At 44.2% G+C, this 12,724-nt stretch overlaps 1 protein-coding gene across 3 annotated transcripts in view; it reads left to right on the top strand.

The window, feature by feature from the left end:
• The window catches only part of LOC134530136 (centrosomal protein of 131 kDa-like), a 48,303-nt gene that overhangs the window by 22,113 nt on the left and 13,466 nt on the right, over nt 1-12,724 (top strand). For all 3 annotated transcript variants that reach the window (XM_063364753.1, XM_063364751.1, XM_063364752.1), the window contains exons 4-8: nt 7,122-7,284; nt 8,579-9,448; nt 9,978-10,439; nt 11,071-11,179; nt 12,059-12,187. In XM_063364753.1, coding sequence (XP_063220823.1) covers nt 7,122-7,284; nt 8,579-9,448; nt 9,978-10,439; nt 11,071-11,179; nt 12,059-12,187 — 1,733 coding nt within the window. The remainder of the gene's footprint in view (nt 1-7,121; nt 7,285-8,578; nt 9,449-9,977; nt 10,440-11,070; nt 11,180-12,058; nt 12,188-12,724) is intronic.

Here is a 12,724-nt window from a genome sequence, read left to right as displayed (position 1 = left end):
GACAACCCTCCAGATTCCAAACTTTCCTCGACAGAGCTGTCTGACAAGACAACCCTCCAGATTCCAAACTTTCCTCGACAGAGCTGTCTCACAAGACAACCCTCCAGATTCCAAACTTTCCTCGACAGAGCTGTCTGACAAGACAACCCTCCAGATTCCAAACTTTCCTCGACAGAGCTGTCTCACAAGACAACCCTCCAGATTCCAAACTTTCCTCGACAGAGCTGTCTCACAAGACAACCCTCCAGATTCCAAACTTTCCTCGACAGAGCTGTCTCACAAGACAACCCTCCTGATTTCAAACTTTCCTCGAGAGAGCTGTCTCACAAGACAACCCTCCAGATTCCAAACTTTCCTCGAGAGAGCTGTCTCACAAGACAACCCTCCTGATTCCAAACTTTCCTCGACAGAGCTGTCTCACAAGACAACCCTCCAGATTCCAAACTTTCGTCGACAGAGCTGTCTCACAAGACAACCCTCCAGATTCCAAACTTTCCTCGACAGAGCTGTCTCACAAGACAACCCTCCAGATTCCAAACTTTCCTCGACAGAGCTGTCTCACAAGACAACCCTCCAGATTCCAAACTTTCCTCGACAGAGCTGTCTCACAAGACAACCCTCCAGATTCCAAACTTTCCTCGACAGAGCTGTCTGACAAGACAACCCTCCTGATTCCAAACTTTCCTCGAGAGAGCTGTCTCACAAGACAACCCTCCAGATTCCAAACTTTCCTCGACAGAGCTGTCTCACAAGACAACCCTCCAGATTCCAAACTTTCCTCGACAGAGCTGTCTCACAAGACAACCCTCCTGATTCCAAACTTTCCTCGAGAGAGCTGTCTCACAAGACAACCCTCCAGATTCCAAACTTTCCTCGACAGAGCTGTCTCACAAGACAACCCTCCAGATTCCAAACTTTCCTCGACAGAGCTGTCTTACAAGACAACCCTCCAGATTCCAAACTTTCCTCGAGAGAGCTGTCTCACAAGACAACCCTCCTGATTCCAAACTTTCCTCGACAGAGCTGTCTCACAAGACAACCCTCCAGATTCCAAACTTTCCTCGACAGAGCTGTCTCACAAGACAACCCTCCAGATTCCAAACTTTCCTCGAGAGAGCTGTCTCACAAGACAACCCTCCAGATTCCAAACTTTCCTCGAGAGAGCTGTCTCACAAGACAACCCTCCAGATTCCAAACTTTCCTCGAGAGAGCTGTCTCACAAGACAACCCTCCAGATTCCAAACTTTCCTCGACAGAGCTGTCTCACAAGACAACCCTCCAGATTCCAAACTTTCCTCGAGAGAGCTGTCTCACAAGACAACCCTCCAGATTCCAAACTTTCCTCGACAGAGCTGTCTCACAAGACAACCCTCCAGATTCCAAACTTTCCTCGACAGAGCTGTCTCACAAGACAACCCTCCTGATTCCAAACTTTCCTCGACAGAGCTGTCTCACAAGACAACCCTCCAGATTCCAAACTTTCCTCGACAGAGCTGTCTCACAAGACAACCCTCCAGATTCCAAACTTTCCTCGAGAGAGCTGTCTCACAAGACAACCCTCCAGATTCCAAACTTTCCTCGAGAGAGCTGTCTCACAAGACAACCCTCCAGATTCCAAACTTTCCTCGAGAGAGCTGTCTCACAAGACAACCCTCCAGATTCCAAACTTTCCTCGACAGAGCTGTCTCACAAGACAACCCTCCAGATTCCAAACTTTCCTCGAGAGAGCTGTCTCACAAGACAACCCTCCAGATTCCAAACTTTCCTCGACAGAGCTGTCTCACAAGACAACCCTCCAGATTCCAAACTTTCCTCGAGAGAGCTGTCTCACAAGACAACCCTCCAGATTCCAAACTTTCCTCGACAGAGCTGTCTCACAAGACAACCCTCCAGATTCCAAACTTTCCTCGAGAGAGCTGTCTCACAAGACAACCCTCCAGATTCCAAACTTTCCTCGACAGAGCTGTCTCACAAGACAACCCTCCAGATTCCAAACTTTCCTCGAGAGAGCTGTCTCACAAGACAACCCTCCAGATTCCAAACTTTCCTCGAGAGAGCTGTCTCACAAGACAACCCTCCAGATTCCAAACTTTTCTCGAGAGAGCTGTCTCACAAGACAACCCTCCAGATTCCAAACTTTCCTCGAGAGAGCTGTCTCACAAGACAACCCTCCAGATTCCAAACTTTCCTCGAGAGAGCTGTCTGACAAGACAACTCTCCAGATTCCAAACTTTCCTCGACAGAGCTGTCTCACAAGACAACCCTCCTGATTCCAAACTTTCCTCGAGAGAGCTGTCTCACAAGACAACCCTCCAGATTCCAAACTTTCCTCGACAGAGCTGTCTCACAAGACAACCCTCCAGATTCCAAACTTTCCTCGACAGAGCTGTCTCACAAGACAACCCTCCAGATTCCAAACTTTCCTCGACAGAGCTGTCTGACAAGACAACCCTCCTGATTCCAAACTTTCCTCGAGAGAGCTGTCTCACAAGACAACCCTCCAGATTCCAAACTTTCCTCGACAGAGCTGTCTCACAAGACAACCCTCCTGATTCCAAACTTTCCTCGAGAGAGCTGTCTCACAAGACAACCCTCCAGATTCCAAACTTTCCTCGACAGAGCTGTCTCACAAGACAACCCTCCAGATTCCAAACTTTCCTCGAGAGAGCTGTCTCACAAGACAACCCTCCTGATTCCAAACTTTCCTCGAGAGAGCTGTCTCACAAGACAACCCTCCAGATTCCAAACTTTCCTCGACAGAGCTGTCTCACAAGACAACCCTCCTGATTCCAAACTTTCCTCGACAGAGCTGTCTGACAAGACAACCCTCCTGATTCCAAACTTTCCTCGACAGAGCTGTCTCACAAGACAACCCTCCAGATTCCAAACTTTCCTCGACAGAGCTGTCTCACAAGACAACCCTCCAGATTCCAAACTTTCCTCGACAGAGCTGTCTCACAAAACAACCCTCCTGATTCCAAACTTTCCTCGACAGAGCTGTCTCACAAGACAACCCTCCAGATTCCAAACTTTCCTCGACAGAGCTGTCTCACAAGACAACCCTCCAGATTCCAAACTTTCCTCGAGAGAGCTGTCTCACAAGACAACCCTCCAGATTCCAAACTTTCCTCGACAGAGCTGTCTCACAAGACAACCCTCCAGATTCCAAACTTTCCTCGACAGAGCTGTCTCACAAGACAACCCTCCTGATTCCAAACTTTCCTCGAGAGAGCTGTCTCACAAGACAACCCTCCAGATTCCAAACTTTCCTCGACAGAGCTGTCTCACAAGACAACCCTCCAGATTCCAAACTTTCCTCGACAGAGCTGTCTGACAAGACAACCCTCCTGATTCCAAACTTTCCTCGAGAGAGCTGTCTCACAAGACAACCCTCCTGATTCCAAACTTTCCTCGAGAGAGCTGTCTCACAAGACAACCCTCCAGATTCCAAACTTTCCTCGAGAGAGCTGTCTCACAAGACAACCCTCCTGATTCCAAACTTTCCTCGAGAGAGCTGTCTCACAAGACAACCCTCCAGATTCCAAACTTTCCTCGACAGAGCTGTCTCACAAGACAACCCTCCAGATTCCAAACTTTCCTCGAGAGAGCTGTCTGACAAGACAACCCTCCTGATTCCAAACTTTCCTCGAGAGAGCTGTCTCACAAGACAACCCTCCAGATTCCAAACTTTCCTCGACAGAGCTGTCTCACAAGACAACCCTCCTGATTCCAAACTTTCCTCGAGAGAGCTGTCTGACAAGACAACCCTCCTGATTCCAAACTTTCCTCTAGAGATCTGTCTCACAAGACAACCCTCCAGATTCCAAACTTTCCTAGACAGAGCTGTCTCACAAGACAACCCTCCTGATTCCAAACTTTCCTCGACAGAGCTGTCTCACAAGACAACCCTCCAGATTCCAAACTTTCCTAGACAGAGCTGTCTCACAAGACAACCCTCCTGATTCCAAACTTTCCTCGACAGAGCTGTCTCACAAGACAACCCTCCTGATTCCAAACTTTCCTCGACAGAGCTGTCTCACAAGACAACCCTCCTGATTCCAAACTTTCCTCGACAGAGCTGTCTCACAAGACAACCCTCCTGATTCCAAACTTTCCTCGAGAGAGCTGTCTCACAAGACAACCCTCCAGATTCCAAACTTTCCTAGACAGAGCTGTCTCACAAGACAACCCTCCTGATTCCAAACTTTCCTCGACAGAGCTGTCTCACAAGACAACCCTCCTGATTCCAAACTTTCCTCGACAGAGCTGTCTGACAAGACAACCCTCCTGATTCCAAACTTTCCTCGAGAGAGCTGTCTCACAAGACAACCCTCCAGATTCCAAACTTTCCTCGACAGAGCTGTCTCACAAGACAACCCTCCTGATTCCAAACTTTCCTCGAGAGAGCTGTCTCACAAGACAACCCTCCAGATTCCAAACTTTCCTCGACAGAGCTGTCTGACAAGACAACCCTCCTGATTCCAAACTTTCCTCGAGAGAGCTGTCTCACAAGACAACCCTCCAGATTCCAAACTTTCCTCGACAGAGCTGTCTCACAAGACAACCCTCCAGATTCCAAACTTTCCTCGACAGAGCTGTCTCACAAGACAACCCTCCAGATTCCAAACTTTCCTCGACAGAGCTGTCTCACAAGACAACCCTCCAGATTCCAAACTTTCCTCGAGAGAGCTGTCTCACAAGACAACCCTCCAGATTCCAAACTTTCCTCGACAGAGCTGTCTCACAAGACAACCCTCCAGATTCCAAACTTTCCTCGAGAGAGCTGTCTCACAAGACAACCCTCCAGATTCCAAACTTTCCTCGAGAGAGCTGTCTCACAAGACAACCCTCCAGATTCCAAACTTTCCTCGAGAGAGCTGTCTCACAAGACAACCCTCCAGATTCCAAACTTTCCTCGAGAGAGCTGTCTCACAAGACAACCCTCCAGATTCCAAACTTTCCTCGACAGAGCTGTCTGACAAGACAACTCTCCAGATTCCAAACTTTCCTCGACAGAGCTGTCTCACAAGACAACCCTCCTGATTCCAAACTTTCCTCGAGAGAGCTGTCTCACAAGACAACCCTCCAGATTCCAAACTTTCCTCGACAGAGCTGTCTCACAAGACAACCCTTCAGATTCCAAACTTTCCTCGACAGAGCTGTCTCACAAGACAACCCTCCAGATTCCAAACTTTCCTCGACAGAGCTGTCTGACAAGACAACCCTCCTGATTCCAAACTTTCCTCGAGAGAGCTGTCTCACAAGACAACCCTCCAGATTCCAAACTTTCCTCGACAGAGCTGTCTCACAAGACAACCCTCCTGATTCCAAACTTTCCTCGACAGAGCTGTCTCACAAGACAACCCTCCAGATTCCAAACTTTCCTCGACAGAGCTCTCTCACAAGACAACCCTCCAGATTCCAAACTTTCCTCGACAGAGCTTTCTCACAAGACAACCCTCCAGATTCCAAAGTTTCCTCGACAGAGCTGTCTCACAAGACAACTCCGGATTCCAGCATAACCATCATGAAATTTTGTATTACTTAAGTGTTTTTTTTAATTGAATTTTAAAAGAACATTGATTATCATACTAAAATAACAGGGAATTTTGTAATTTTAGAATCATAATGTTTACACATAGAAATGTAAGTGATGATTTTGGTTTGAATAAAACTCAACGTTTTATATATATTTTGGTTTTTATTTAATTATTTTTTTATAATTGGTTCTTAAATCAAATATTTGGTGATTTTAATAAAATAAATAAATAAATACATATTGTTACAAACATAGACAGGACCCAATGCACACCAGCTTCAGAGCTGGCTGCTGGCCATGCAAAGCCACTCAAGTCAGTGAAGTTATGGTCTAAAACAGGCACTATAGTGAAATCATCATTGGGAAAGAATTAATTAATATATGTAGAAGATCACAGATGTCTTCATGGTTACCTTAGACCCTATGAATTATTTTAAAATGTGTCCAGAGCAATAGTGTATGCCCTGTCAAACCATAAAATGCAAAACAAAATTTGTATTTTGTGTTGCAGCTTAACATTCCATTATACCAAGATAATGGGAGATCATTCTTGATTAAATCACATTCCTTTCATAAAAGTACAACCTAATCTAATTTTGAATGTTGTTACCTATACGTTGTATAGCTATAAAACCCATTATTTTATGCCCAAGCGTGAATTATTTTTTGACGTGATAACGTCTTATAATTCGATGAACACCGGCTGCTCGCACGAAAAATTATCACGTTCCGCCTGAGCCGAGCGTGCAAGAACCGGCCAACCACAGTGCAAAAAATTCTTCTATAATATTAAACAGGTTACGGCGGGCTTTTTAAACAATTGTTCGTGATTATATTTAAATAAATTATGTAAATTAAATTTGCAAAAACTGTAAACAATATTTTAAATATAAAAAAAAGTATGGCAATTTTTCATCAATGTTTAATTATGACGTTATCACGTAAAAGTATCGTCCGTAAACCGACTTCACTGACAACCCCCTTTTTTTGTTTGGAACGTAGAGTTACTGTGTTAGAAAATCTGTAAATTTGGGACATTTTATTAATTAATTTATTTTATTTTTTTAAATTTGTTACATGCCCACCGACAGTCTTGAGACTTTAGAGGTGGGCACGACACAAAACAAGTTAAAACAAACACTATCACAATAAATAGAGACAGCACAGGATATTCACAAAACATGAAAACAGAAAAGACATAAATACCTAAAGGATAGGATAACATGACACATTACTTAGCAAAATATTAATTACATAATTATATAACCTCATTGAATACATTTACTATACACAAAATATACAGAAAAATGGATAATACAAAATATAACATGTGACTAGAGGACAATTTAAGAAAATTAATTTTTAAGTTTAGACAATTGATTATTATTGTGATTCCTAATTAATTAACTCAGCTAATGATAGAAACACTAACTTTTTTGCTGAAATACGGACAGTTCAAGTTATGTAGGTCAGATTTTTTGTTGGTGATGACCACATTTTAATTTTATGGACAAGTGTTTGTGTGTGTTTTGTGCTGGTGTCATGTACGCAGCATCACTAGGTTCCGTGCTGTGCTCTCTAGGTCAGTCTCTCGGAGAGACTGTGGAGGCGCCCCCTGTCGGCCGACAGCCCGTACGCTCCCGGGGAGTTGGCTTGGGCGACGCACTTCAGCGTGAGCGACCGCCGAGACGAGCTGGTCGCACGGTCGACCACGTCCAGCGAGGCCGGGTCGGCTCTCGACCAAGGTGGTTTGAAACAGTGCTGCCGTTAAGAAACACAAGCGAGTTCAGATCAGGCCGTTCACACATCATGTGTGCACGACCTGTGCGAAATGGATTCACAATTAAGAAACACAATCGAGTGCAGAGCAGGCCGTTCACATGTCATGTGTGCACGACCTGTGCAAAATAGGTTCATAATTAAGAAACACAATCGAGTGCAGAGCAGGCCATTCACACATCATGTGTGCACGACCTGTGCGAAATGGGTTCACAATTGAGAAACACAATCGAGTGCAGAGCAGGCCGTTCGCACCTCATGTGTGCACGACCTGTGCGAAATGGGTTCACAATTGAGAAACACAATCGAGTGCAGAGCAGGCTGTTCACACATCATGTGTGCACGACCTGTGCGAAATGGGTTCATAATTGAGAAACACAGTCGAGTGCAGAGCAGGCTGTTCACACATCATGTGTGCACGACCTGTGCGAAATGGGTTCACAATTGAGAAACACAATCGAGTGCAGAGCAGGTGTTCACACATAATGTGTGCACAACCTGTGTGAAATGGGTTCACAATTGAGAAACACAATCGAGTGCAGAGCAGGCCGTTCACACCTCATGTGTGCACAACCTGTGCGAAATGGGTTCACAATTGAGAAACACAGTCGAGTGCAGAGCAGGCTGTTCACACATCATGTGTGCACGACCTGTGCGAAATGGGTTCACAAATGAAATCTTACAGTTAATTTTAACCAATGAAATTTCGCTGTGTATCCGACATCTGTTGGTAGTGCTAGTAAACAACTGCATTTAACTACCAAGTGTTTATCACGTAACATCTGACCAGTGATTTGGGAACACATTTTTTCAACATATAAATTAATTTAGGTTATGAAAATTTTTAGTTAAACATTCTAAGCAAGAAATATTTAAATTTTTTATTTACATTTTTGCCTAGTGACTTTTTTTATAAGTAAAAGCATTAATTAATTTTTAAGCCAGCATTGTAATATCTCGACATTTTATTGCAGCAATATGATTTATAAATATAAACAGTTCTCTAGTCCAGCCAAAATGGTATCCTAATCTACTTTCATTGGTTGTTGCGCCATGCATCCGTAACAGAAATAAAATGTATTCATTACCCTCCCAGGCACATGAGCTGTCTGCCATGCATATGACTGTTCTATGTGCTATTGTGAATCAGTAGGTTCGTAAACATGGTGCTCAAATCTTTTACATACTACCTACTGTTTCTGTTATTGTTATTTTTTTTTCAATTGTGCACCCAGCTTTACACTTTTTTGTTTTGCGTAGGACTCGAGAGTGGTTTTGGAGCGACCTACGCTCTGCCCTCTGTCCTGCTGCTGGAGGACCTGACCACAGAAGACTTCGGGCGGACTTGGACGGAGGCTCCCTCGGCCAGAACTGAGCTCTCGGAGGATCAGTGCAGGTCAGAAAAGAGCCTCGGCCAGAGGATAATTACGATGGCCCGGGAGACGTCCCGGAAGCCCAGTTCGGGAAAGAAGCCTCCTATACCTTTCCCTAAACCCATCTTGACCAAAAGTATGCCCAAGAAGCCTCCGAGGGACACCAGCGCGTCGCGGGATTCAGGTGTCGGTAGCGCGGCGGCCAGTGGCACCGGATCCAAGCAGAGTGTCGCTTCGGGCAACAAGTCTGACATTTCTAAATCCACCGACACAGACGGCACGGAAAGGGACAGCTGCTCGTCTTCGTCGACTTCGTCTGTGAAGTCTGACGCGGGAAGTAGCGGGAAACGTCCGGGCAGCCCGGTGCCGACTCGGAGTTGTGAAGCGAAGAGCGACGAAGCCGTGGACAACATCATAAACAACATTGCGAACAGAGACCTAGGGAAGGATGTGGTGGGCACCGAGGAGACGGCTCTAGCCGCTGGCGAGGGTGTAGCTGGCTCGGCCGGGACGGCGGGGGATCCCGACCATGTGGTGGATCTGAAGTTCCAGCGCTGGTTCGGGGTGGCGACGGGGCCTCCGCTCTCGCACCGCGTGTGGGAGGCAGAGCGCCGCACCGATGTGCTCCTGGAGCAGCTGGAGGCGGAGGAGTTCCTGTCGGTGCGGCACGTGGCAGCTCCCGTCTCCGTAGACCTCGTGGCGTCTCACCAGCACGAGCAGACAGCTGCTGAAGTTCCCGGTTCTCCTTTGGCATTTGGTGAGTAAAGTTATGGTCATTTTTAAAACTCCTTTAAGACAAAACATTTTGATTATTTAAGCCAAGCTAATTATTTGTTGTTACTGATTTTTGCTGTATGAAACTAGATGGAAATCTAAAAACATTTACTATCAATTCGTATTCTTAAATTTTAAGAAACTGTACGTACTGAATTGATGATGCATTTGACAGGTTTCAAGCTGACGCTACTTGATTGTGCAGCGGGCAGTACGGACGCAAACCCTCTGGGTTTTGGCGGCCAACTCATTTTTGCAAAATCTACATCTGACTGTGCCTTCAGTTTGTTCTGTGTCATATTCGCCAATGTCACTAGTCCAAGCCCAAGTTCTAGCAGGCCACAAATGTTCACCCAGTTTTCCAAAAAAGATTTTTCTAGCGGTGTTCAGAAGAATTCCTGTTCCAGTGCCTTGTGTTGTGGCTGAACTAAGTGCCGGCTGCACTGCAGCTAGTAGCAAAGCTAAGTGTATTCTAGTACGGCAGCTGTTGAAACTGCGGCTGTGGTTCACAGAGAACGGAGGTGATGAGGACGCACGCGACCCTGCCTCTCCGGCCCACCGAAGGAACGTGACCCACGTGAGGACGTCTCCGCCCAGCACGGACGACCAGTCGTGGATGGCCACGCTCGACATCCCGGTGCACGACGTGGGGACTCTGTGTCCGGGGAGCGAGGACGGCTCGGGCGAGGACACGGCAGCATCAGCCACTCGGGCCAAGCCGTCCAGCCCCGGGACCGACCGACCGGGCTGCTTGCGGGCGTCACGTGGCGGGGGGGACGGCGCGGCACGAGATGGCACGGCCGACGACAGGAGGGCAAACCCAGGGGAAGCCACGTCGGGTATCCGCGCTGGTGCGCTCCAAGATCCTGACGTGAGGAAACTAACAGCTGCGACGGTCGACCCAGCTATCGACTCGACTTACGACGACATTGTCAACGTCCTTAAGTTTATGGAGCAGGAAGAAACGGGCACAAGTAAGTATGGAAATTAGTTTGCTTTTTAATTACTCAGATCTGTTGGATTTTATAAGCAACAGTGGTGTACTCGACTTGTTCAAGGCATGTTCTACATCAGGGATCTCCAAAGTTTTATATTAGTGGGTTTTATTATTTTTGGGGACAAGAGCTTGCAGTGTGCATTAGTTAACATTTATTTAAACCACAATAAAAACTAGACCGTATCAACATATCATGAGAGATTTCATATCAGTTATGGATATTTCTTTAACAAACAGCTTAATTTACCTGATATGTTTTTGTTTAAACATCTTCGGAAGATATAGCAACCTTATAGCAAGTGATTCAACTATTTTTACTATAACCCTCTAGCATATTGATTTTAAACTCAGTTTATTGTTTCTATTCAAAATAATGAAACTGTAGTTAGTTGGAATGAATAGTTGAAAAATTCTCATCTCATTTAATGGAAATTCTTTAAGTATATTGCCTGTTGAAGAATTGGAAGCATGCAGTAAGCGTGACACTTTCTTGCAAGATTAGTTCAAGTTCAAACAGAAATTTATCTAAGTCTGACTTGCAGATGTGGGAGACTTGGTGATCTTTGCTACCTCCTTACAATCCATTTATTAGATTCTTATATTTTCAGTAATGAAGTTGGACAGACTGACGATGTCTCCTCAACTGGACACCATTTCGGACACTATTTCGACTGAGAATGACCATAAAAAGACATCACCAACTAGTGGGAAGTTAAAGTGAGTTACTTTTCTTCACCACAACAAATTTATTGGATTGAATCATTCACCTGAACACTGTTGTAACCAACCATTTTATTTAAATTGAGTTAAAAATGGGATAACAATGTATCATTTATCTTGCATTCAATGGGGAACTTTTTCCTTAAAGGAAATAACAATTGGCGCTATGATGAAAATTTCAAATCACTGTTTAGTATAACAATGTTGTAACTTCAAGTAATGTGGCTGACTCTGTTGTTGTGTTGCTAACAGTGATCAACAAAGACTAAATAAAGGTAATAAATGTTAAGTCATCTTGCTGATTTGAAAGATAACAAACAAAAGGCATTGAAAGACAGCAGATGCCCATATGAAAAAAAAGCAACATTTTCCTGGAAAACTACCACCTAGTGGGGTAAGTAGAACAACATTGTAAGTGATACTGATGGAATGCTTAAAATGTGTATTCTTCAGTATTGAAGTTATCAATGTAAAATAAGCACTAAACAGTTTTTCTGTTCTGTAAAATTTACTTTTTGTTGGATACAACGTTGTTCGCCTGAATGGTTCAATTGAAGAACAATTAATGTATATTGTAGTTTTTTTATTTTATTATATTTTGTATTGTATAAAATGTGGTTAAAAGTATAGTATTATGGAAAATGTGCAATATTCATTGTCAAGTATTCTCTGTTTTTTAAATTGCAATGTAGATTATGAAGTATTTAAAATTTGTAATAGTGATTTTTTCACCTGTGTTTGACAGGGACATATTGAAATGTGGTTAAAAGTATAGTATTATGGAAAATGTGCAATATTCATTGTCAAGTATTCTCTGTTTTTTAAATTGCAATGTAGATTATGAAGTATTTAAATCTTGTCACCTGTGTTTGACAGGGACATATTGACGTTTCTTGATGAGGTCGATCAGTGCTGTGAATCTGCAGTGAACACTGCAAAGAATTACTTGGAGACTCCTAGAGACATCGGTCAAGTTACCCCCATCAAATCTTCAGGACTACCGAGGTAACATTATTACTTTTATATTCCATCTTAAAGGCAGCATATGTAATGTTTTTGTTGATCAGAGATTGTAAAGTTTTTTTTTTTAATTCCAGCAGTAATAAAACTTTTAGGGTTCAGACAATTATTTATTCAGCATTATTATTTATATTTTGTTAGTTAAAATGTTGTTATTCTGAAGATAAAAAAATGATGTAATGAATCCTTTATTAGCCATATAAGAATTCTGATTTTTTTCTGACATTATTAAAAAAAATGTTTTAACTTATTTTCGTTAAACTGCTGGTTCTATTAGGTATTCGCGACGGTCATATTCTAGGTCTTGGGGGTACAGTGTGTTTCTTGTAGCGCGATACCTCCGTGCTTCTGCCAATCAGATGATAACCAGCTTCCCGGGAAGCTCCAGGTATAATCTTGAGGGCGTACGGTGTTATGGAGGAAATATCGGAGCGAATTAGTGGGCGCCACCACGTGAGTGGGCACGTGGACCCGGCGAGAGACTCTAACCCAGGGCGTTACGTGGCCCGTGTGCGGCGAGAT

This window comes from Bacillus rossius, chromosome 3, assembly GCF_032445375.1.
Source record: "Bacillus rossius redtenbacheri isolate Brsri chromosome 3, Brsri_v3, whole genome shotgun sequence".
Lineage (NCBI taxonomy): Eukaryota > Metazoa > Arthropoda > Insecta > Phasmatodea > Bacillidae > Bacillus > Bacillus rossius.
This window is presented reverse-complemented; position numbering and strand designations above follow the sequence as displayed.